This window comes from Orcinus orca, chromosome 19, assembly GCF_937001465.1.
Source record: "Orcinus orca chromosome 19, mOrcOrc1.1, whole genome shotgun sequence".
Taxonomy (NCBI): Eukaryota; Metazoa; Chordata; class Mammalia; order Artiodactyla; family Delphinidae; genus Orcinus; species Orcinus orca.
In genome coordinates, this window is record NC_064577.1 from 13,789,746 (window position 1) to 13,811,520 (window position 21,775).

The window sequence follows — 21,775 nt, forward strand, 5'->3', positions numbered from 1 at the left end:
GTGACTTCTGGGGAGAAGCTGGATTGAAGGGCAGCCGCAGTGGGAAAGGGCCCGCTTCCAGGCTTGACATCCCAGCCGGGGAATCCCAAGCAAGTTCCCTCACTTTAAATCTGAGCTGCTCATTCCATGAAACTGGGGACATAATGGCAACCACCTGACGCGGTCATCGCAGGACAAATGACACATGGAAACAGCTTAGCCTAGTGTTCAGCAAATACCAAGTCTTCGGTGGATGGTATTTAAATTAGTTACTTTAAAGAAACGTCAGGACTCGGGGAAGATGGCCAAGTCATTGAAATGGGAATTTAGTACCCAATTCATTTTGCAAGCAAAGATTAACATTTCAAAATTAAATGCTTTTTGTTTTGTTTCGCCTGACCCTCCTCAAAGACGCCTGATTCTCTCTCCTGCTCTCCCCCGGCCCTCCCTGCCTCCCTGGTTCCCCGAGCAGGGCCTTCCCTGCCAGACAGGCAACCAGCATCTGTTCCCATAGCTACGGCTGCAGATCAACCCTCAGAGCCTTCCTGGACCCTGGCGGGCGCCACTCCTAGAGCTGTCCCCCCTCCAAGGCAGCCTTTCCCACCAGGGATCCAGAGTCAAATGCTTTGATACTTCAAGGGAGGAGTTGGAAACAGGTCAAAATAGGGCTTCCCTGGTGGCGCAGTGGTTAAGAATCCGCCTGCCAATGCAGGGGACACGGGTTCGAGCCCTGGTCCAGGAAGATCCCACATGCCGCAGAGCAACTAAGCCCGTGTGCCGCAACTACTGAGCCTGCGCTCTAGAGCCCGTGAGCCACAATTACTGAGCCCGCGTGCTATAACTACTGAAGCCTGTGTACCTAGAGCCCCCCGTGCTCCGCAACAAGGGAAGCCACCGCAATGAGAAGCCCGCGCACCGCAACGAAGACCCAATGCAGCCAAAAATAAATTAATTTAAAAAACAACAAAAGAACAACAACAACAAAATAGGTCCTTTGCCACCACAAAGAGGAGCATCAGTGAGAACCCTGTCTCAGGATCTGGAAAGACCTGGGCTCTCTCTCAGCTCAGCCACTGGGCACAGCGGTCAGGTCCTTCCAATTCTAGGCGTGTCTCCCACCACTCACCCTAAAATAAGAATGGATTGCACCTCTAACATCCCGTTAGAGCAGCTGTTTTACGAGAGGGGAAAGGAAAAGGGCTGGTGACGCCTGGAGAACGCCACTTACCTCCCCACTCCCTCCCAGTGCAGGATCCCTTCCTCAGCTGCCCTGACCCAGGGCCCTCTGAGCCACACTGTAATACCTCTCTTGACGGGGAGATCATCACCACACGGGGCACACCATGTCACAAGGGGGCTGCTCTGGCCATTGAAAAGTGACTCCAAGTACATTTAAGACGTGTGCCCTCCATTGTATGAATGCTACATCTTGATGAAAAAGCCAAAGAAAAATTATTTGAAATACTGAGCCCCAATCTGCCTCCCCGAGAGGATGTATGTGCTGAGTGATTTGCCCACACTGGGAAAACCAGCCCGAGGAAGTGGGCTTTAATAACCGTGTGAGCAGAAAAATTTCTGTGAGGGGAAAAGGCCTTGATGGTCCGAGAGATAAAACCCTGGGGTAAGTATCAGAGTCCCAGGAGGGCTTGAATCAAGATGGGACCTGGGTGATGCTGACCGGCAGCAGGATGACCCACTCCCCCGGCTCCCTACCATCCCCCACCATCCGCCACCCGCTGACCTCCGGCTCCCAGGGTGCCCATTCCCGGCGCTTGAGCTGGTCTCCCCCGCATGCTGTTTCCTGCTCCCCTCTTTATGGATGACGTCTCTCCTGCACTCACCCCGCTTAAGGATGATGTCTCCAACCTAGCTCTTCCCCTCCATCTCCACAGCTGCCACCATCTTTCCTGGCCTCCCACAGGTTCACGGGCACGTCTGCCTGTTTACAGCCCTCCTTACACGACACAGGCACATCAGATCACATCCGATTCCTGCTTAAACCCTCCACCACCTTCCCGCTGCAAACAGAATAAAACCCAGCATCCTTATGGAGGCTGCGAGGTCTCGTACCCTCGGATTCCCTGCTCACCCTCACCCCTGGGCTCACCCCCGCCCCCGAGGTGTGCCTGCCGCCAAAGCCAGAGCCCTTTCTACAATATTTGCTGCCTCTGCACATATCTCGGAAGATCTGGAAGAAACACAGCAACAGGAATCTTTGGCTACCTTCTGAAGGGCAAGAGATCTGGTAGAAAGACAACAGCATTTTTGTCTAGTACTTGGTTAGCAAATCTAAAAAAGGATAGATAATCCATTCTGACTGGTGGTTAAAAAAAAAGTTTTGATTTTTTAAATTTCTCGTTCCTTGGGGCCTTTGCCGAAGTTTACTTTTTTTAGGTGTACAATTCACTGGTTTTTAATATATACACAGGTCGTACAACGATCACCACTGTCTGATTCCAGAACGGGGTGATTTCATTTTAAAAGCCATTGTGAATTTTAAAATGAAAATGTCCAGGAGTACTCCCAGAGTTTCTGAGTAGGACTCTGAATCTGTCAAAAGATACTTAATTTTGGAGAACTTCACACAAAATTTACCATCTTAACCATTTTTAAGTGCACAGTGCAGTGGCATTAAGGACATGTGCACTGTTGTGCAAACATCACCACCATCCCCCTCCAGAACTTTCTCATCTTGCAAAACTGAAACTCCGTACCCATGGAGCAATACGCAAAAGCCTGGAACCACAGAATTATTCGAACTGGAGTCCCCTACAGGTTGTGCCTAACCTCCTTGTGACTTTGATGGAAACAGGGAGGCTGTCCAGGAGGAGAAACACTGTCCAGGGTCACCTACAAGAGTGACAGAGCAGGGGCTTCCCTGGTGGCGCAGTGGTTGAGAGTCCGCCTGCCGATGCAGGGGACACGGGTTCGTGCCCCGGTCTGGGAAGATCCCACATGCCACGGAGCGGCTGGGCCCGTGAGCCATGGCCGCTGCGCCTGCGCGTCCGGAGCCTGTGCTCCACAACGGGAGAGACCACAACAGTGAGAGGCCCGTGTACCGCACAGAAAAAAAAAAAAAAAAAAAAAAAGAGTGACAGAGCAGGTCTGAAGCCCAGGTTGGAGCCGATTCTGGTCTCCTGCTACCACTGAGCGGCAAGGGGACCCTCCAGCTTACCTGCATTCTGCCTGGAGTTTCCATATTGCCCTGTGGACTTTCTGAGATTTATGGAATGATCGAGACTCCAAGTGGGACTTAAGTTTCCAGCCTCCAGTGCTCAATCGACTGCCAGCCCGTTGGGTTTCACCCGGAGAGGCCGCTCTGCTTTGAGCTCAAGCCACCGCCCCCCTCCCGGGTGTCCACTCCTGGTCCCCGGGGCCGCAGTGCGGGGACGCTGAGGCACCACTTACCCAGAAATAGTCACAGTAGCTCCATTCGGTTGGTTTGAGCAGCTGCTGCTCCGGCATCGTGTCTGGGTGAGGAAATGTCACGCAGTTTATCTGGAGGACACAGAACAGGGAAGAACACGGCTTGGCTGGAGGGTTGGGAGAAGCTGGAGAGCCTTGGGTCCTAGGACACGGCACTGAAGAGGTCCCCCTACAGGGCTAGCTTGATAGAGAACATGCGCTGGGGTCCTGGGATGCTCTGGCAGTCGGCCTTTCAAATGAGTGGCAACCGGCACTCACCCCCACCCCAGAGGGGCTGAAATCAGTCCAAACTGTCTAGAGAGCTGTGCAACAGAAGCTAGCAACACTGCAAATGTCCACAGCCTTCCACCCAGAGGCTGCACTTGTAAGATTCTATCCTACAGATACCTACACACGGGTGCAGTGACATACGCACGCCGTTTTCATCACGGCTCGGTTTGCAGTAGCAAAAGGCTGGAACGCAACTCCACGGTCTGTCAGCAGGGGAATGGTTAAAAAGTATGAGACAGTCATGTATGGGCATCCTATCCATGGTGAAAGACATGGCAAGAACGTTCTTCTGTACTGATAAGGAAGGAATGACAGGATACAGTGTTAAGTGGGTGGGTGGCGGGAGAAAAGGTAGACTAGTATTTACTGTTTGCTATCTTAGTGTAAAAAAATATTTTTAAATTTAAAAAAAAAAAAAAAAGGAGGGGACTCCCCTGGTGGTGCAGTGGTTAAGAATCCACCTGCCAATGCAGGGGACACAAGTTTGAGCCCTGGTCCGGGAAGATCCCACATGCCTCGGAGCAACGAAGCCCCTGCGCCACAACTACTGAGCCTGCGCTCTAGAGTCGGCGAGCCACAACCACTGAAGCCCGCGCGCCTAGAGTCCGTGCTCCGCAACAAGAGAAGCCACCGTGATGAGAAGCCTGCGCACCGCAATGAAGAGTAGCCCCCGCTCGACACAACTAGAGAAAGCCCGCGCTCAGCAACGAAGACCCAACGCAGCCAAAAAAAAAAAAAAAAAAACTTTAAAAAAATAAATAAAATTTAAGAAAAGAGGAGGAATGAACAGACACCCGTTTGGTATGTTTCTGGAAACTGATAACATCATTCGCTTCCAGGGAAAGGAATGAAGTGGCTGAGCATCCTGGGTGAGAAGTTACCTTGTGAATTTTACCTCATGATGTATATTCTACGAACAGAGTTTAAGTGATAATCCAGGGTGCGTGCCTGGGGCGGGCTGGCCCTGGCCCGGGACAGAGCAGCACACAGATCCCTGGGCTCTGCTCAGACTTTTCTGCCTGAGCACGATCGCGGTGCCCCTGGCTTTCCCTGCTCGGCAGAAGTGGCCTCGCCGCTGATCCCGCTGATGTCACTTCAAGCCCCAGATCCGCTCCTAGAGAGTCCGCTCATTTGTTCTGGGAGCCGCAAGGCCTCGGGAAGGCAAGGCCGGAGCCCTGGCAGTCTTTAACCCTCGTCACAGCCCCAGCATCTGCCGAAGTGGGACCCATCAGACGTTCACGGCGAGAACAGTGCAGAACACCCCTGAGGTTCTGAATCCAAGCCACAGACTCCAGGGCCAGGCAGCCATGCAGAGAAGTGAGGGACCCGCACATCATGGAAACTGAAGCTTGGGCTGGTGGGGGGACCAGCCTCCACTTCGGGAAGCGGGGTGGTGTCTGCGAACGTCTGACTAGGGGGCAGATTCCTCTCAGCTCCCGCCAACTGATGCCAAGCCAGAATGAGGAGCCCAGGGTTGTCAGTTTATGCGATGACACGAGAGCAGCAGATCAGGATTTGTACGTGAAGTGTCTCAACGCTTAAATGTTAGCAGCTCATTCATGGTTATTAACAACAACAACGATGACACCTTGTAAGCCAAAGCAGCCCTCTGCTAGCTAAGTCAGGCCCGTGGGCCCCCAGCCATGGCCTCTGGTTCAGGTGCTTGGGGGCGGCTAGAAGTAAATCCAGGCCCCGCCGGCTCCCGGGGACACAGGCCTCGCTTGCACTCCTGGGGGGAGAACACAGGAGAGATCCCAGCCAAGGGAAGGGCCCCCTCCTCCCAGATACTGGCATCTGGCCGCCGTAAGGGCGGGGATTCCCGCTCTGGAGGGAAGCATGACGACACAGGAGGAAGGATCAGGGCCAGGAATGACCCCGAGAGCCCTGGAGACAGGGAGCATGGAATTCCACCAAGGTCAAGGTAGAGGCCCACGGAACCCCTGGGATGAGATGTTTTCTCCCAGTGCCCCAGCCCCCAGCCACCCGAGGTATCACTGGCCTGCAGGAGTCTGCTTGGGGGTGGCCAGCCTCTCAATGCCTAGCTCAGGCAATGGTCTCCCCAAACCCTCTTTTTGGGCTGACACCCCCAAGTTTGTCCAGAGATGAGCCTCCTTCTGGAAACCAGGGCTGGATTCCACAGTTTGACAAACCCCTTATTTCACGTTCCAGCTATTCTTGCCTCAACAAACAATGATGACCACAGCCTATCTTTATTTGGTTTAATAATGTAATCCATGAAAACTTCAAGCAAATTTAATGATAAGTTAACTATGACATTACACTGGGCATTAAGCATCGTGGAGGCAGGTACTCAGAAGTGGATACAAAGGTCTTCTAGAGTGCCTTGTCTGGGGTCTAGGAGACAGGGGAGGGGCGTACCACAAGTGGCCCTATAACAACCACTGAAGGTGAAAGCTAGAGGGGCTGGGGGGAGAGAGCTTGGGGGAGGACAAGGCTTCATCCCTCTCGGGGCTCCTGCCACTCTCTGAGGACACCAGCCCTTGGATGGACTGGCCAGTGGCCCCAGGGTGCCCGTCTCCAACCCTGTCAACTCTGGTTTTGGGATTTCGCAGCCCCGGCAATCCCATAGGAATTTCCCTGAATCCTGGCAGAGCCCTGCACCCCCCTGGTGGGCGTCTCGAGAACTACACCTCACCGGCCCCATCGTGGGAGGCATCCTGGGAGAATTTCTGCAAAAGCTTTGCGTACATCTTCACTTCATCCTTCCGGCAGCCCCACAAGCTGGGTCACACTGGTCTCATTTGATTAACTGAGGATCACAGAAGTATTTGCCTCTAGTCTGGGCTGACGGCTCGAGCCCTCACCCACGATGTTGTGCCATGGAACATGTGCTCGGTCCATGCAAACGTTTGTTGAACGGCTACTTGGTGCCACGCGGTAGGCTAGACCTTCCCAGCACTTTGCACAGGTGCATTTGTATTTCTTGTGACTGCTTATTCAGCATCTATCTTCCTTCGCCAGACAGTCTGTCCCAGGAGGGGAGGAAGCCCACCTCCTCCCCACTGTGTCCCTAGTACCTGGCCCAGCACAGCCATGTGATGGGAGCTGGAAATGTTTCTTGGTACAATGAATGGAGGCTAGAGATAGAAGGTGTAGTCTCTGCCCTCGACGGTTTTACAGCCCGATGAAGAAGGCAAACAAGTAAATATGTAATTGCAATTCTCTGTGTATAATGGTGGAGCCAGGGTCAGAAGCCAGTAATCTACGTCACACTCAATCTATGTCATGCTACCTTCTAACACACTTAGGCGTAGCCATGCCATGTCCCCACCCAAGGCAGGGGCTCAGGTAGGAAGGGGTGCTGGACAGGAAGCAGGAGATGGGGGAATGCCCCCACTATGTACTGTTTGGGGGAAGTTCCAGGAGCCCCTCCCACTCTCGCTCCCAAGCTCACCATCCTCAAGCAACAGCATCTTCGCTCTGGCACCAACTCTGCTCTCTCCAGCCCTCAGTAAATGGAGTAACACCCGCTCTGCCCCTGACGGCCAGGGGGCCCCCTGAGCAGCAGAGGTTCTGCCAGGGCCGGCCTGCATGGGGGCAGGCAGAACCACAAGAGCTGCCCTCAGAAACTCTCTTGCGGGGGCTACAGCCACCACTCAGGCGCCTGGCCATGGCACAAGAGCCCCTGAACACAAGTGTGACCCACCCAAGGGGGCTGGCGTGGGGAGGCCCGGCGCAAGCCCCGGCCCCAGCACAGCACGGAGGCCTCCCTGGAGGCAGAGGCCGCAGCTATGTGCCCTCCTCTCTGACAGCCGCCTGCAACATAGAAGAGAAGGTGGTTTCACAACCAAGCGGGCCCTGAATTTCCTCCTGGTGGGAGAGGCTACTCTGGGAGGGGGTGAGAGAGGCAAAAGCCAGAGTCGGGACCTGTGGAAGCGGAAGAGAAATGCCCTCAAAGCACTCACACCGTCCCCGAGCTCCCACCCGCGGCCCCCAGACGGGCCATGCCGGGAAGCTCAGACTGAAGATCAGAGGAGTCCCCAGACTCTTCTTTCTAGGACAGGAGCGTGACTAGGTGGCTCTGCTGTCACCTTTTCTGGAATCCTCCAGATTCTGACGCATCATATTGGTGCCGAGGCTGTGAACTGCCATTAGCGCCCGTCACTTCCAATCAAGCAAGCAGCCCACTCACTGCCAGCCCTGCCCGGGGCCCCACGGCTGACGAGCAGCCCACGTGTCGGCCTCTTCAAAACTTGCTCCAGGCCCGGGTCGGGGAGCTGGAGCGTCGGAACCAAGCTCGGTCCTTGCTTCTCGGCCACACTGAGCCAGACTCGGACGCCGCCTGCAAATCTCTGCTGCCCGGGTGAGACCAGGTAAGAGGATGCTCACCCCATCCCCGCACACCGGGGCGAGGGAAGCTTGGGCCCCAGCCTCCCCGCACCGTTCCCCCCAGCATCTCCTTCCAGGGAAGCCACGAGCTCTGCAGGATCAGGACTCAGGGAGGGGCCGCAGTGGGAGAGTGACTGCTCCGTGGAAGGGCAAGAGCCACGGTTCAGAGCTCTGCAGCCCCACTGGTCGGCCGGCCGGCAAGGATGCCCATCTCCAGCCTGGAGAGGAGAAGGGCCGCACGGGCTGGCAGTCAGGAGACCCAGGTGCAAGTCCGGGGCTCTGGTCCTCACTCACTCTGTGCCCCTTCTCAGTTTTCCCAGCAAAAAGTCCCCAAGGCTTGAGTGCTTATTTAAAACCTCCGGGGTGCGGGGGTGTCGGTTGTAACACAAACTTTCCAGCCTTGTCCCAGAGTGACCAACAGAGGAGTCTGCATTTTAAACAAGTATCCCCAAGGCTTCAGATGAGAAGCACTGCTGTAGGGCGGCGGGAAGGAGGAGGGAAGGCAGTGAGGCAGGGATGGAGGAGGTGTGTTGCCAGGAGACCCAGGGCCACGCCCACGCTGACAAAGCCCCAGGCTCCGGCCGAAAGGTAGACCAGAGCGGTGACCCGGGCCGCACCTCGGTGACCCGGGCCGCACCTCGTGAGCTGGGCTCCATCACCCATGGGAGGCATAACACTCAGCTTTTCACTTTTCATTTCTCTTATTCACGTTCCTTCTACAATGCAGTTTCTTATCCCTCTTTCTCCATCTTTCAGGGAACTTTGGGAGCTCCTGCTTTGCCCCAGTACTCTGGGGCTTTCTGTGAACGTGAGGACTGTGTTCTCAGGACGTCTGCCCCAGGGGCCTGTCCACGCCCTCCCCATCAGCTCCAGTAACAAGGAAGCTGCTGCTGGCCCAGGGTTGAGCCGCCTGGTCCCATCCTCGGGAGGCAACTTGCACCTGGGGCATTGCTGGTGGGTAAGAGCACAGGTCTCAAGTCCTGATGCTTCCCAGCTGTGTGACCTTGGGCGAGGCCCTGCTCTGTGCCAGGTCCTGCCCTGTGCCTCAGTTTCCTCATCTATAAACACGGTGATGAGGAGACTAGTGTGAACTGAGCACCTACTGTGTGCCAGGCTGTTCTACGTGCTTTCCACACCATCCCTAGGGCACACATGCCCATCGTCTCCCCATTGTACAGATGTGGACACTGAGACCCAGAGAGGCCGGGTCGCTGCCCAGCTGGTGGGTGCTGTGCTGACCCCCTTGGCTTCAGAGCCCAAGTTCCCAGTCCCCACACTACCCTGGTCCAACCACCTGCCCTCCCCGCAGTGAACGGAGAATGAAATGGGTGCTCAGAACCCTCCTGGTGCCTAATAAATGGACACACAGGGGCAGCAATTATGACTGTTGCCATTGTTTGCCTGCCGCTTTCTCCTCCCCAAATCCGTCAAAGCAGGATCTGCAGTCTGCATGAGCCGGGGCAGGGGACCCCGTCTGGCTTCCATCTCCGAGAACTGTGTGACAGAGCCTGAGGGAGCCTATCTGCGGCCCCAGAGCTGCTGCACTTGGGTCGAAACCGCACACCTAGGACCACACGTCTCCCAGCTCCAAGTTCTTAGCTGAGCGGATGGGCGAGTTGTTTCTCTACTTGGAGGGGGAGGGACGTCCAGCGCCCGCCTTCCCCGAGCACAGGGCTGATGTGGAGCCGGAGGCAGGGTGGCGTGGGGACTCAGCGGGCTTTTGGAAGAGCCCTGGGAGGCTGTCTGGCAGCTCTGGGCAGAGGCGGCCTGCTTCCCCATCAGCAACTCCCAGGAACTCTATTCTTAGGGCGCTTTCTCTTCCTTTTAACTTTGATGTCTTCCAGAAGTTCCCCTGCACAAAAGCCACCCTGCCGTGGCTGTAATTTACACGTCATGTCACTTGCGAGGAGCACAGCCCACCCCCTCCAACCCACTCCTGCACGCGTACCTTCCCCTGCCTGCCCTGCAAAAATGGCTTCTGCACCATTCCAACCACAATCCTTCCACGTGTTTGCCCCAAGAGAAAAAGTGAAATAAATCAACAGAAGAAGGGCCGGGGGGAGGCAAGGGGGGAACCCTCGGCAACATCCAAGCTTTGGAACTTCCCGGGTACCAGGCTGGGCATCGCCTCCATTCAGCGGTCCGCATTGCCATGGCAACAGCCGAGCCATGGACCAGAGACAGCCCCAGCTTGCCACCCAACATGCGCGCGCTCCGCGGGAGCCGCTTACCGTGATGGTGTTTTCCTTGCTCTGCTTTTTGCCTGGTGACGAGGATCCCAGGTTCTGGGGAGAGACACAAGAAATATCGTCAAAGCTGTCCTCCATATCGGACATCCTCTTTCATTCGGGTTCCCTGAAGGTGGAGGGACTGGTTAAAAGCCTCGGGCCGGGGAAGTTTGGGGATGCTCCGGCTGCCGTTAACCCCCAAGTCACCATATTCTGGGAGAGGGCAGGCAGGAGCCTCCCGCGCCCCGGCTTGAAAACGAATTGGAGGAAGCCTCCAGCACAGGCTCTGAGAAAACTGCTCCAAAGCAGGTCTGCCTCCTCTTCTCCCCGTCGGTGGCTGGGGGAGCTAACCCCTCAGCGGCCCTCTGCTGGTAAGTGGTTCTGCACGCTGCTGGCTGCCTTAACCGGCAGAATCCACCCGGGGAGCAGAGAGTTAAGGCCACCACCTCCTCGCACTGAGGATTCAGAACATGACATCTTATTCCAAATCCCCCGGGGCCGACATATCACACCCCAGATACGTGCAACGTGGCCTGGGGTGCTCGGCCACATCCGTGACATGTCACCTTCCCAACCCCGAGAGCAGGGGGGCTCTGTTTCGGCTTCCATTCGGACTTTGGGGGTCTTCCCTTTGCCAGCAAGAAAACCACTGTCCCAAGGACCACCAAGCCCACAGGACCTCAGCAGCTTGCCCCAGACCTAGGATGGTCCTGGAATGGAAAGTAAGGATTGCCAGATGAAAACACCACATGGGTCCTAAGAGCCTATGACCCTAAAGGGGAGGGTCAATTCTGGGTCTTTGTTGTGCCATCAGCAGTTACGTCAGGGACTCTATAGGGTCCCTGAGCAGGACATGGGATGCCCACTCCTGTCCTGAGCCACAGGTCGAGCTGGGAAGCAGGCTCGCCCCTAAGGCACTGCAGTGGCATCGCATGTGTGTCCTGGGACTCGTGGCCTTATTCTGTCTCTAGTGGGAGGGAAGGAAGTGGCTGCTAGGACTTTACAGAGAAAGGCCCAGAAGAAGCACGAAGAGGCTTCTCCAGCAAGCCTCAGGGAACCAGCAGTCCCCATCCCCAGGCCAGCACAGCTCTGGACCACCCAACAGGATGAGCGTTTTGGGGGTGGGGGGTGGTCAGCTGCTCGTCAGGCAAAATAAGAAGCTTGATGATTTCCTGCCCATGGTCCCCTCATTCCCTGCCTCCCCCCCCCAAACCCCCCCTCAGTCCCTCGTTCCCAACGAGACCTACTTTGGCAGGTAAGTAAAGTAGGCTAATGAAAACTGACATCCCCGGACTGTTCAGCTAAAAGGGACCTTTACGTGTCATCGTTTCACAGACAAGAAGATGAACTCGCCAGCCTTGACATCCTGCCAAGTTAACTTGAGCCTGTTTCACCATCTGTCACCAACGGTCCTCAGGCTCTGGAGTGCATCAGAATTAGCTCTCCCCCATCGGGTCCCCCCACCCACCTCCCAGAACGGCTGATCCGGCAGGTCTCCGGGGGCCAGGGTCTTTAAGGCAGAGTCTGGGGGCCTCCATGGAGGATGTCTGTTCTGTCGTTGCACTGAGGCCCCCCTAACTACAGCACTTCTGTTAGCAGACCCAACAGGTTCTGGGGCAACGTCACGCTTCCTTAGACGTGTTAAATGCATCAACTCATCCAGCCTGCCCACCCTGGACCCTCCCAAACTAGCAATTCTGCCAAGGACACTTGCCAAGATGGGGCTTTCTTCGAGAAAGGCAGACTGAGGCTGCACGGCAGGGGCCCAGGTACCAGTCTCCAAGGAGAACAGACAGGTGCTGGGCTCTTCCTACAGGTTCGTCCATGCAAATACACACCCGGGATGGGCAAGGAGAACCTTTGGGATGGATTCGTTTTTTGTTTGTTTGTTTTTGCAGTACGCGGGCCTCTCACTGTTGCGGCCTCTCCCATTGCGGAGCACAGGCTCCGGATGCGCAGGCTCAGCGGCCATGGCTCACGGGCCCAGCCGCTCCACGGCATGTGGGATCTTCCTGGACCGGGGCACGAACCTGTGTCCCCTGCATCAGCAGGCGGACTCTCAACCACTGCGCCACCAGGGAAGCCCTCGTTTTTCTTTTTGGCCGCGTAGCATGTAGGATCTTAGTTCCCAACCAGGGATCAAACCCATGCCCCCTGCATTGGAAGCGTAGAGTCTTAACCACTGGACAGCTAGGGACGTCCCTGGGGTGGATTCTGCAGTTTGCAGGGGTCTCCCTACCATAGACACACATCATCACCACCAGGACCACCACAGTGCTCCCATACACCCCCCAGGAAGTGCAACCAGTGCTCTGGCAGCCTTGGCAATAGCCTTCCAGGGAGGAGGGGGGGGAACTCCGGGGGAAGGATACACTGGGAGAGCTCCTGCCCTGAGTACTGCCTTGTGAGGCAGCCGTGAGGCAGGCATTTAACACACGTCATCTCACTGAGTCCCCACAACCCCACCAGGTTACTGGCATCGTCTTCATTTTACAGATGAGGAAGCCGAGGCCTGCAGACACTAAGGTGTCCAGGGTCACAAGGCAAGTAAACAGAGGAAACTGATCCCCAAACCTGAATGACTCTTTTCTTTGTCTCCCGCTATCTCTCCACTTGGAGACCTGGGACAATCTCTTGTTTTTCCAGGTATCTCTGCAGGGGCCAGAAAACATCTCCGTCATCCACAAACACTGATCTGGGGGCCACTGTGTCCAAGGCTGTCTGGAATGAGGCTGGACACAGAGGTCACCCTCCTCCCTATAATCTGGGTCAAGACAGGAGTGCAAGTAACAGCATGTGGGGGTGGGGGTGATGTTCTAAGTGTGGGTGCCAGTCGCTGCTCTCCTAGCTGTGCAGTTTCAGCCAGAGCTGCACACGGGGGTCAGAGGCTCCTCCCAGGTGCTCTCACGCTCTGTTTGCTGCTGAAGACCTGTGTCCATTATTCGAACGTCATATACATAAACATTATCATATATACACACACACACACACACACACACACACACATCCCTCACACACTCACACACACACACATTCCGTAGCACTCCACTGAAAGGCCCCAGAAGGAACGACACCTCAGTCACAGTGAGAACACCTACTAGGTAGAAGTGGTTTCTAATATGATTTCCCACTAAAAGGGACCCAGGCTCCTTGGAGAATTGGCTAATTCCAAATGCCAGGTGGACCTGGAACATCTGTGCCAGGAGGTAAGAAAGTGCTTAACAAATGATGTGACATAACAAAAGGACACAGACGCCAACTCAAAGAGGCTCCCACAAGCCAATCTGGGAAAACCACCACTGGCAAACCCCAATGTCAAAGACTCAGGCCCAATCATCAGGGATGCTCAAAGCTCCGAGCGCAAAGGCTGTTAGGAAACGATGTGCACATGGCCCGACCCTGTTCACCCCACAGATCTAATATATACATATTGGATGATATTAATGAACTAACGTTTTCTTAAGTGTACTGATGGTATTATGTTATGTCTTCGCCCTTAGACATACATTCTGAAATACTTACAGTTAAAACAATATGTGAGGAATTTGCTTTAAAAGAATCCAGTGGGAAGTTAGGGAGAGGTGATGGGAGTTTATTTAAAAAAAATTTTTTTTTAATATATAACCCATTCATTTTATTTATTTTATTTTACTGATTTTTTTCAATTTTTGGCTGCACTGGGTCTTAGTTGCAGCACGTGGGCTTCTCTCTAGTTGTGGCATGCAGGTTTTCTCTCTAGTTGTGGCGTGTGGGCTCCGGGGCACGTGAGCTCAGTAGTTGCGGCGCACAGGATTAGCTGCCCCGCGGCATGTGGGAGCTCAGTTCCCCGACCAGGGAGCGAACCCGCGTCCCCTGCCTTGGAAGGTGGATTCTTTACCACTGGACCACCAGGGAAGTCCTGTGATGGGAGTTTAAATGAAACAAGATTGGCTGAATAATTGAAGTTAAATGATTGGTCCATGGTCCTTTATTAAAATAGTCCTTCTACTCTTATAAATGTTTACGTGTGTCCATAACAGAAGTTTTTTTTTTTAATTTCCTTTTCCTATGATTCTAGAAGGTTTTTCTCCTCTTTTTAAAAACCCCTCCCCAGCCTGGTTTCCTGGCCTCGCCTGGGCTGCTCTGCTGTCACTGTGAGGACCCACTGAGGGTGGTGACAGACGAGGCAGTGCCTGGGAGAAGGCAGTGTGTCATTCCCAGCCAATTCAGCGAGCCCCTGGACTCTGCAATGTCTTCCTGACCCTGTCTCCTTACCCTGTGAAGAGTCTGGGTCCCACACCCTCAGCAAGTGGGACATAGTATGAAACCTCTCAGTGGCTCCCAGCACTGTTAGGACAAAACCCAAGCTCCTCACAACAGCCTTGAGGACTCCTCCAGCCTCTTCTTGTGCCCTCCCCACACCTGCTAACATAGTAAACCACAGCCCCACTCGGACTCCATGGCTTCTTTGAAATCCTGCCTCTAGGCATCCACATATGCTGTTCCCTCCACCTGGAATGCTGTTCCCCTACCACCACCTCTTCACCAAGCTAAACCCTTGCTCATCTTTCCAGTCTTAGCTTTTCTTAAAAAGCCCATCTCGATGTTTCCACCACCACCTGGTCATGTCCTCAGAGCACACATTCCCTCCAGCCCCTATCATTGCCAAAATGAAATAAACGTTTATCTCTTTCTCCAGTCCCAGCTATTAACTCCATCAAGACAACGGCTACCCGTGCACCGCAACTACTGAGCCCGCGTGCTGCAACTACTGAAGCCCGCACGCCTAGAGCCCGTGCTCCGCAACAAGAGAAGCCACCGCCATGAGAAGCCCGTACACCGCAACCAAGAGTAGCACCCCACTCGCCACAACTAGAGAAAGCCCGCGCACAGTAACGAAGACCCAATGCAGCCAAAAATTAATTAATTAATTTAAAAAAAAGACAAGGGCTACATCTGTCTATGACTCAGTGCCTCGCAAATAAACAGATGCTCGATAGAACATGTGCTCTTTACCAAGTAGGGGAGGGAGCGCCCAATTAAGTAAATGAGCTCTCAGAATCTCACCGCCAACGGGTTCCTTAAGTTTCCAAGCTCGCAGTCCCATTCTCTTTCCTCTCCCGTCTCTAAAGATAGCCTTCCTGGGGGGCAGTTCATGGGAATCTAAAACAGTTGAAAGGTGGGTCACTAAACGGCCTGGGCTCTGGTGGGCAGGTTCCTTGCCCTCCCAGTACCTGCACAGGGAGCAGAGGGGGCTCACACCACCCTAGCCCCGGGCGGGCGGGCGGGCAGGGGACAGGCTCAGATGTGCTTCTGCCACGGCCAGCAAGACTGTCCTCAGCCTGTGATCCCCCAGCCTCCGATCAGGCGGGCCCCGTGCATCCAGCCCCCAGGCAGCCCGCCCCGGAGCTGCAGGCTTGCAAACCTCCACTGAGTGGCACCAGATCACCATCACCTGCGCCTGGCCCTCCGGGTCTCCCAGAATTGGGTGGGCACCACCCCTGGGGTGCCGGGCACCCAGCCATCAGTCCCACCCACGAGGGTACGGACACTCCCGGTTTCCATGGAGATTAGATAATCTTCCTACCTGCCCAACATTCTAATTTTCCTGATCAGCTTGCTGGAGGAGGGGGCAGGTAGCAGAAAACGAACACAACCAGAGGTGTGACAAGCTACCTGATCCACCCCCAACCCTGCCTCTCAAATGGCCATGTGTTTGTTCATCCGTTCATTCCTTCATTCACTCTTCCTTTCTTTCAATATTATTAGGTGAGAATTGTCACTAATTATAGTTGACAGCCTGGGATGGGGTAGTAAATACTATGCAGGCTGAAGTGTGCTATATCTACTCTGGGGACCATCTGTCAGTAGTGCTCTCTGGAAATATCAACCCTTCTTAACCCATTTCTACGACTGGCCTCTGGCGCCTTTTAGGACAGCCAGCTCTGTAGGTTCGCAAACGCTTTCACAGCTGGGGAACTAGTGAACGAATGCATATCTGCTCTCTCCATGCACCGCATTGTGTATTCTCGTGACTTTGATGATACCTCCCCCCTCGCGATGTTATCATCCAAAAACAGTGCACTGGACTCCACCTGTCCTGAAGCAGTGCCCAGGCCTGGCCTGGGTCTCCAGAGCTGACCTTCCCTGCATCCCCAGTACCTCGCCTCGAACTCCTTGTTTTATAACGCCTTCTATGACAGTAAAATGTGTTCATTTTAGGAAATTTTAGAGTGGGATAGGGAGGGTGGGAGGGAGGGAGACGCAAGAGGGAAGAGATATGGGAACATATGTATATGTATAACTGATTCACTTTGTTATAAAGTAGAAACTAACACACCATTGTAAAGCAATTATACCCCAATAAAGATGTTAAAAAATAAATAAACAAATAAATTTAAAAAAGAAAAAAAAAAAACACCCAAAAGTCTAAAGAGAATAAAAATCACCTTAGACCAATCATCTTTTCAACCTGGGTAATGCTTTGTGGTGGAGGCTGTCGTGTGCCTTGTGGGATGCTTAGTGACATCCCCGGCCCCTACTGACTAGATACCAGTAGGACCCCCTGCCCAGCAGTGACAACCAAAATATCTCCAAACACTGCCAGACGTCCCCTGGTTGAGAACGGGACAGGAACGCCACCAATGTTTGGGTTTATTTTTTCTTCACATGTGGATAGGTTTCCTCCCCCCAGATAAGACTGACCATACATGCAGTTTTGTTCTGCTTTTCTCACTCAATATCATGTCTCAGCATTTTCCGGAATCACGACATTTTCTTCGGAAGAAGGAGTCTTCGCGGCTGCGGGGTCTCGCTGGCCGGACGGCGTTCAGTGCCATCATCCGTTTTACCCATCCCCTGTCGTTGGATAATCAGGTTGGGTCCAAGGGGGCGGGGCTGTAAATAATGCTTCAGTGAACAGCCTCACACACAGATCAGAATCCCTGAATGTATCCCAAGAACAGATGCACGAAAGGAAATTCATGGGCCAAAGGCTTACGGCAGCACACTGTCCAACTGGCTTCCCAGGAGGTTCTATGTATCAGGATACATTTTGTTTTATATGGTTAAGAAACAGCTCCACAGTATTTCGGGATGGGGGAGCATGCTCCATTAGGGAACGAGAGAAGAATGATGGGGGGTGGGTGCGGGGAGGAAGGGGTTGTTTCCAGTATTCTTGCCCTGGGTAGACCAGCTTTTCTAGTTGCCGGGAGACCACAGCAGAGCTTGGGCTGACATCTTAAGAAAACACTCCATAGTTAGGTGGCAAAGAAGCTTCCTTTCAAACGGACTGAAAGAGGCTGTGCTGAGAGGGGGGCTCTGCAGGAAACACACGGAGCCAGGGCTGTGACGTGTGCCATGAGCAGGGGGTGAAGGGGACACACGCGTGCTGGCACGACTAACCGTGCCCGGATCCTCGCCTGTCCTGCCACGGTCCACGCCCCCCCCCCACCAGCATCAGCATTACCCAGGGGGCTCATTAGAAACAGGGAACCTCCGGCCCCTCCCCAGACCTCCTGAATCAGAATCTGCATTCTAACACGAGGCCCGGGAGATTCGTCAACCCATCAACATGGAAGGAGCCTTGGCCCACCCAGACGTCCCAATTCTCTTCCAGAGTTTGACCTGAACTGACCTGTGCCCCATGCCCAGCCTCCTGAGACAAGAACATAACTAGGTTTCTGAGGTTTAACCTTCTTGCCTGCATTAAAGCTAAGTGTCACACGGAAGCCGCCTGCTGTCACAGACCACAAGGTCTCTCTTTCAGTGACTGGCACAGAGAACCCACTGTTGTTGACAACAAGCAACTATTGTTATCACATCATCATCACCACCACCACCACCATCACCACCACCACCATCCTTGGGGCCTGGCATTTTCACTCCTGGAAAGGGCTGGTTTGGAAGCTTCTGCTCAGGGACATCTTCTGGATAAGTCATGGACGGACCACATAAGACCAGTCCTCAGCTCCTCAGACACAGCTTAATGACACCGGAAGAACTCGGCATCAAGTCCAGTCTGACCACCTGGTAATCGTGTCAACCCTCATGAGTCGCTTAACCGGTCTGAGACTCCGTGACCTCATCTGTAACACGGGAATCGTACTGACACCTCCCTCCTGCGTTTGCACAAGTGTCAGCTGAGATGACAAATGAGAACGCAGTTTGGGAATCTTAAAACACCCTCCTGGTGGGAGGGAGGGAGACGCAAGAGGGAAGAGATATGGGAACCTACGTATAACTGATTCACTTTGTTATGAAGCAGGAACTAACACACCATTGTAAAGCAATTATACTCCAATAAAGATGTAAAAAAACAAACAAAAAATAAATAAAAAACACCCTCCCATGTCCTTCCACACCGTAGCTGTCCCTCTGTTAGATGATTAAATGTGGTAAAATGTCTGACTCAGTTTCCTCCTGGGTGAAGTCAGACGGTGGGAAAAGGGCGTGCAGAAAAGGAAAATGGCCGGCCTCATCCATGTTCTTAAAGCGGTGGGAAATCTGGACTCTGTATTAGGAATCCAGACAGCGGGATGGAACCTTCTGCCCCAAGAACAGTTATAATCCCATCACCATCACCCCATCGAAACCATCCTCAACTTCTAGGGACTTCCCTGGCGGTCCGGTGGTTAGGACTCTGTGCTTCCACTGCAGGGGGCACAGTTTCGATCCCTGGTCAGGGAACTGAGATCCCTCGTGCCATCTGTGCAGCCAAAAAACCACTGAAAAATCGATCTTCAACTTCTACAGAAAACCCAACCACAATCGCCTGCTCTCCCACATCACGGTACGCTGGAATGACCCAGATACCGACCACTTTCTACCCGGGGCAGGACTGGGCTGTAGCCACCTGGACCCCCAGGGCATCCCCATCCTAAATGACACCTCCCTGGGCCTGCCTAAGTGGCTGCCCCTACATCCCGGAACAGGACCCCTTACCTGGGAATCACCGGTGGATTTTCGGACACTCATGTGGGCAGTCTCAGGAGGGTGCGCTGGGGTCCCTGACGTGTGGTATCCATTCACTGCGGGGACAGAAACACCGCTCAGATGTTGCGCTGGCCACAGACAGGCCCCTCCGACCTTGCGGACCACAGGGGCAGCTGCAGCGCCTTCTCCCCCCTCACTGCCTGGTTCTGAGGGGTCATGCATGGCCAGGACCACCTCTTAGGATCTCATCCGTATCTGCTGAGCCGGAGGCGGGCTGAGAGCATCTCTCTAATCCCCAGCGCCCAGCTACCTATCTCTTGGGGGACAGAGTTTCTTTGCCAACCAGAGAAGAAAAAGAAAGATGCTTAGTAGGAGGCGAGGCCATCACAGTCCAACCATCGCTGAAAATACCTCATCAGCTGTGGTCACCGGTGCTGGTCAAGGGTCCAATCTCTCTGCAGAGTCAGAGGGCCCCACCCACAGCTTCCTACAAATCCTGTCCCCGCCCTGCCCCCAAGGACCTTCTCGCCCTCACCCACTGTAACATAAGTATAATGGAAAGAGAACGGGCTTCACTGGTTTCCATGAAATTTGGTTTTGCCATTTAATAGCCAGGGGATCATATGACATCCTTCTCGAGTCCCAGTTTTCCTAAAGTCTAAAAAAAAAAAAAAAATTCAAGCCTCTAAAACTCTATCCCTATGACACTCACTCATGCTCCCAACACGAGCTGATACACCTGCCCTTCAAGGGGGGGATGGGAAGCATTTGCCAATTTCTGTGGCCTCAAGGCTCCCATCGGGGCTGATTTGAAGCCCCCGACGCTGCTGCCGGGTCCTGACGTCACACGTACACACCGCAGCCCATGCATCCTCAGTTCCCAGAGGTGGCACTGCCCTCTCACGGATATAGTTACGTGAGCCTCAGCTTCTGAATCTGTAAAATGGGGACAGTTCTACCTAGTCTCTGTCTACTTTGTTGGGATGAAAATCCAACGAGACAATAACTGCCAAAGAGATCTGTAAAGTTATAGAGTACTTTATGAACAGAGAGGGGAAGGCTGGAGAGAGGGAAGGCCACACTTCGGCTCCTAAATCTCCTGGCCTTGAACCCCAAGCCTGCACTGATCTCTGGACACCAGGAAAGCATGCCTTCCTCATGCCCCAGGCTTGGAGGATTTGCTACAACACAGACAACTGCAGGTCGGCCTGGAGAAAGATGCAGAGACCCATGTCCAGCTCTTGGTGGTTCCTGCTGACACCACCCTGCAGGGAGGGAGGAGGTGAAGGTGAGGCCGAAATTACTACCACCTACCCATTCACAGAGCAAGGGCTGCGGGCAAGCAATGGGGTATGAAGGTCACCCCAGGCAGAACCTTTTTCATGCTGGGGAGTGCCCCCCCTTCTCCCCCAGTTGCAGCGAAGAATCCAGGGCCACCTGTGAACAGAGGCGCACTCAGCAGATTCTTGTGGGTAGCTGGGTTTCTCCCGATCTGCCCGTTGGCCGGACACTCCGGAAGAAGGGTGGGTACAGACACACCAGGATAACAAAACACCGGCCACAGAGCTGGCCCCCAGGGCAGTGGCTTTTAGGGACACAAGGAGAAACAACAAATTAACCCCACGTGGCCAGCCATGCTCCTGGTCTACACCCAGGGCCCTCAAGAGGCTGCTCAACTGCTGATTCTATCCAGGAATCCTCTAGGGAAAAGGGGGGTGAGGAGGGAGGGCCAGGATTCCAAGGGCATCAGAGAAGCTGTGGCTGCCGAGGGGAATCTACTCAGGTCAGCACAGGCCACGCCAGGAAGGGCACTAGACTGCTGATATACAACCCACAAGGCAGGCAAAACATTGGGGAAACTTCCCTTATCAAGGAGCATAGCGCTGAAATAGATAAAACACAGATGCTGGAGAACCTAAAGACAACAGTAGGAAATCTTAATATACTGCTTTCAGTCTAGGACTGATTCATGGCCAAAAGTCAGGATGTGGAATATCTTAGTAATTTAATTTAAAAGGCTGATTGAACTAGATGGAGTAAACATCATACCTTATAAACAGAGATAATATCTTTTACCAAGAATCCATGCAACATAAAAAAAAAGTGTTGGGCCTATTTAAGCCACAAATAAAGTACTGATAAATTACAAAAGGCCTAAATAACACAAGGCACATTCTTTGACCAGAAAGCAATAAAAGTAGATACTAATAATGAAAGGACAAAATATACCAGGTCCTCATCCCCCCCGACTCCCAAACACTTGAAAATTTAAGAAAATACCCTCTTAAATAATCTCAGGTCCAAGAGGAATTTAAAACTATAATTACACGATATTTTGAAAATAATGAAGAAGAACCTATCAAAACAAATGGGATAGGGCCTGAATTATATTTGGAGGAACATTCATAGCCTTAATTATTTCATTACCAAAGCCAAGAGGATAAAAAGAAACAGACTAAACATTCAACTTAAGAAATTAGAAAAAAAAAAATTTTAAGCCAATAAAATAAATCAAAGGAAAACATGAGAAAAGGATATAAATATGGTAAGAGAAATTAATGAATTAGGAGACAGGATAACATTTGCAACCCTGGCTGGTTCAGGGCAGG

At 53.4% G+C, this 21,775-nt stretch overlaps 1 protein-coding gene across 22 annotated transcripts in view; it reads right to left on the reverse strand.

Moving 5' to 3' along the window:
- The window catches only part of GAS7 (growth arrest specific 7), a 201,320-nt gene that overhangs the window by 27,750 nt on the left and 151,795 nt on the right, over positions 1–21,775 (reverse strand). For all 22 annotated transcript variants that reach the window (XR_004481842.2, XR_004481844.2, XR_004481849.2 and 19 more), the window contains 3 exons: positions 19,176–19,261; positions 10,257–10,310; positions 3,388–3,477 (listed from right to left, as the gene is read on the reverse strand). Coding sequence is in view for 2 of the 22 variants with exons in the window: in XM_033422858.2 (XP_033278749.1) it covers positions 3,388–3,477; positions 10,257–10,310; positions 19,176–19,261 (230 nt within the window). In the remaining 20 variants the exon portion in view is untranslated. The remainder of the gene's footprint in view (positions 1–3,387; positions 3,478–10,256; positions 10,311–19,175; positions 19,262–21,775) is intronic.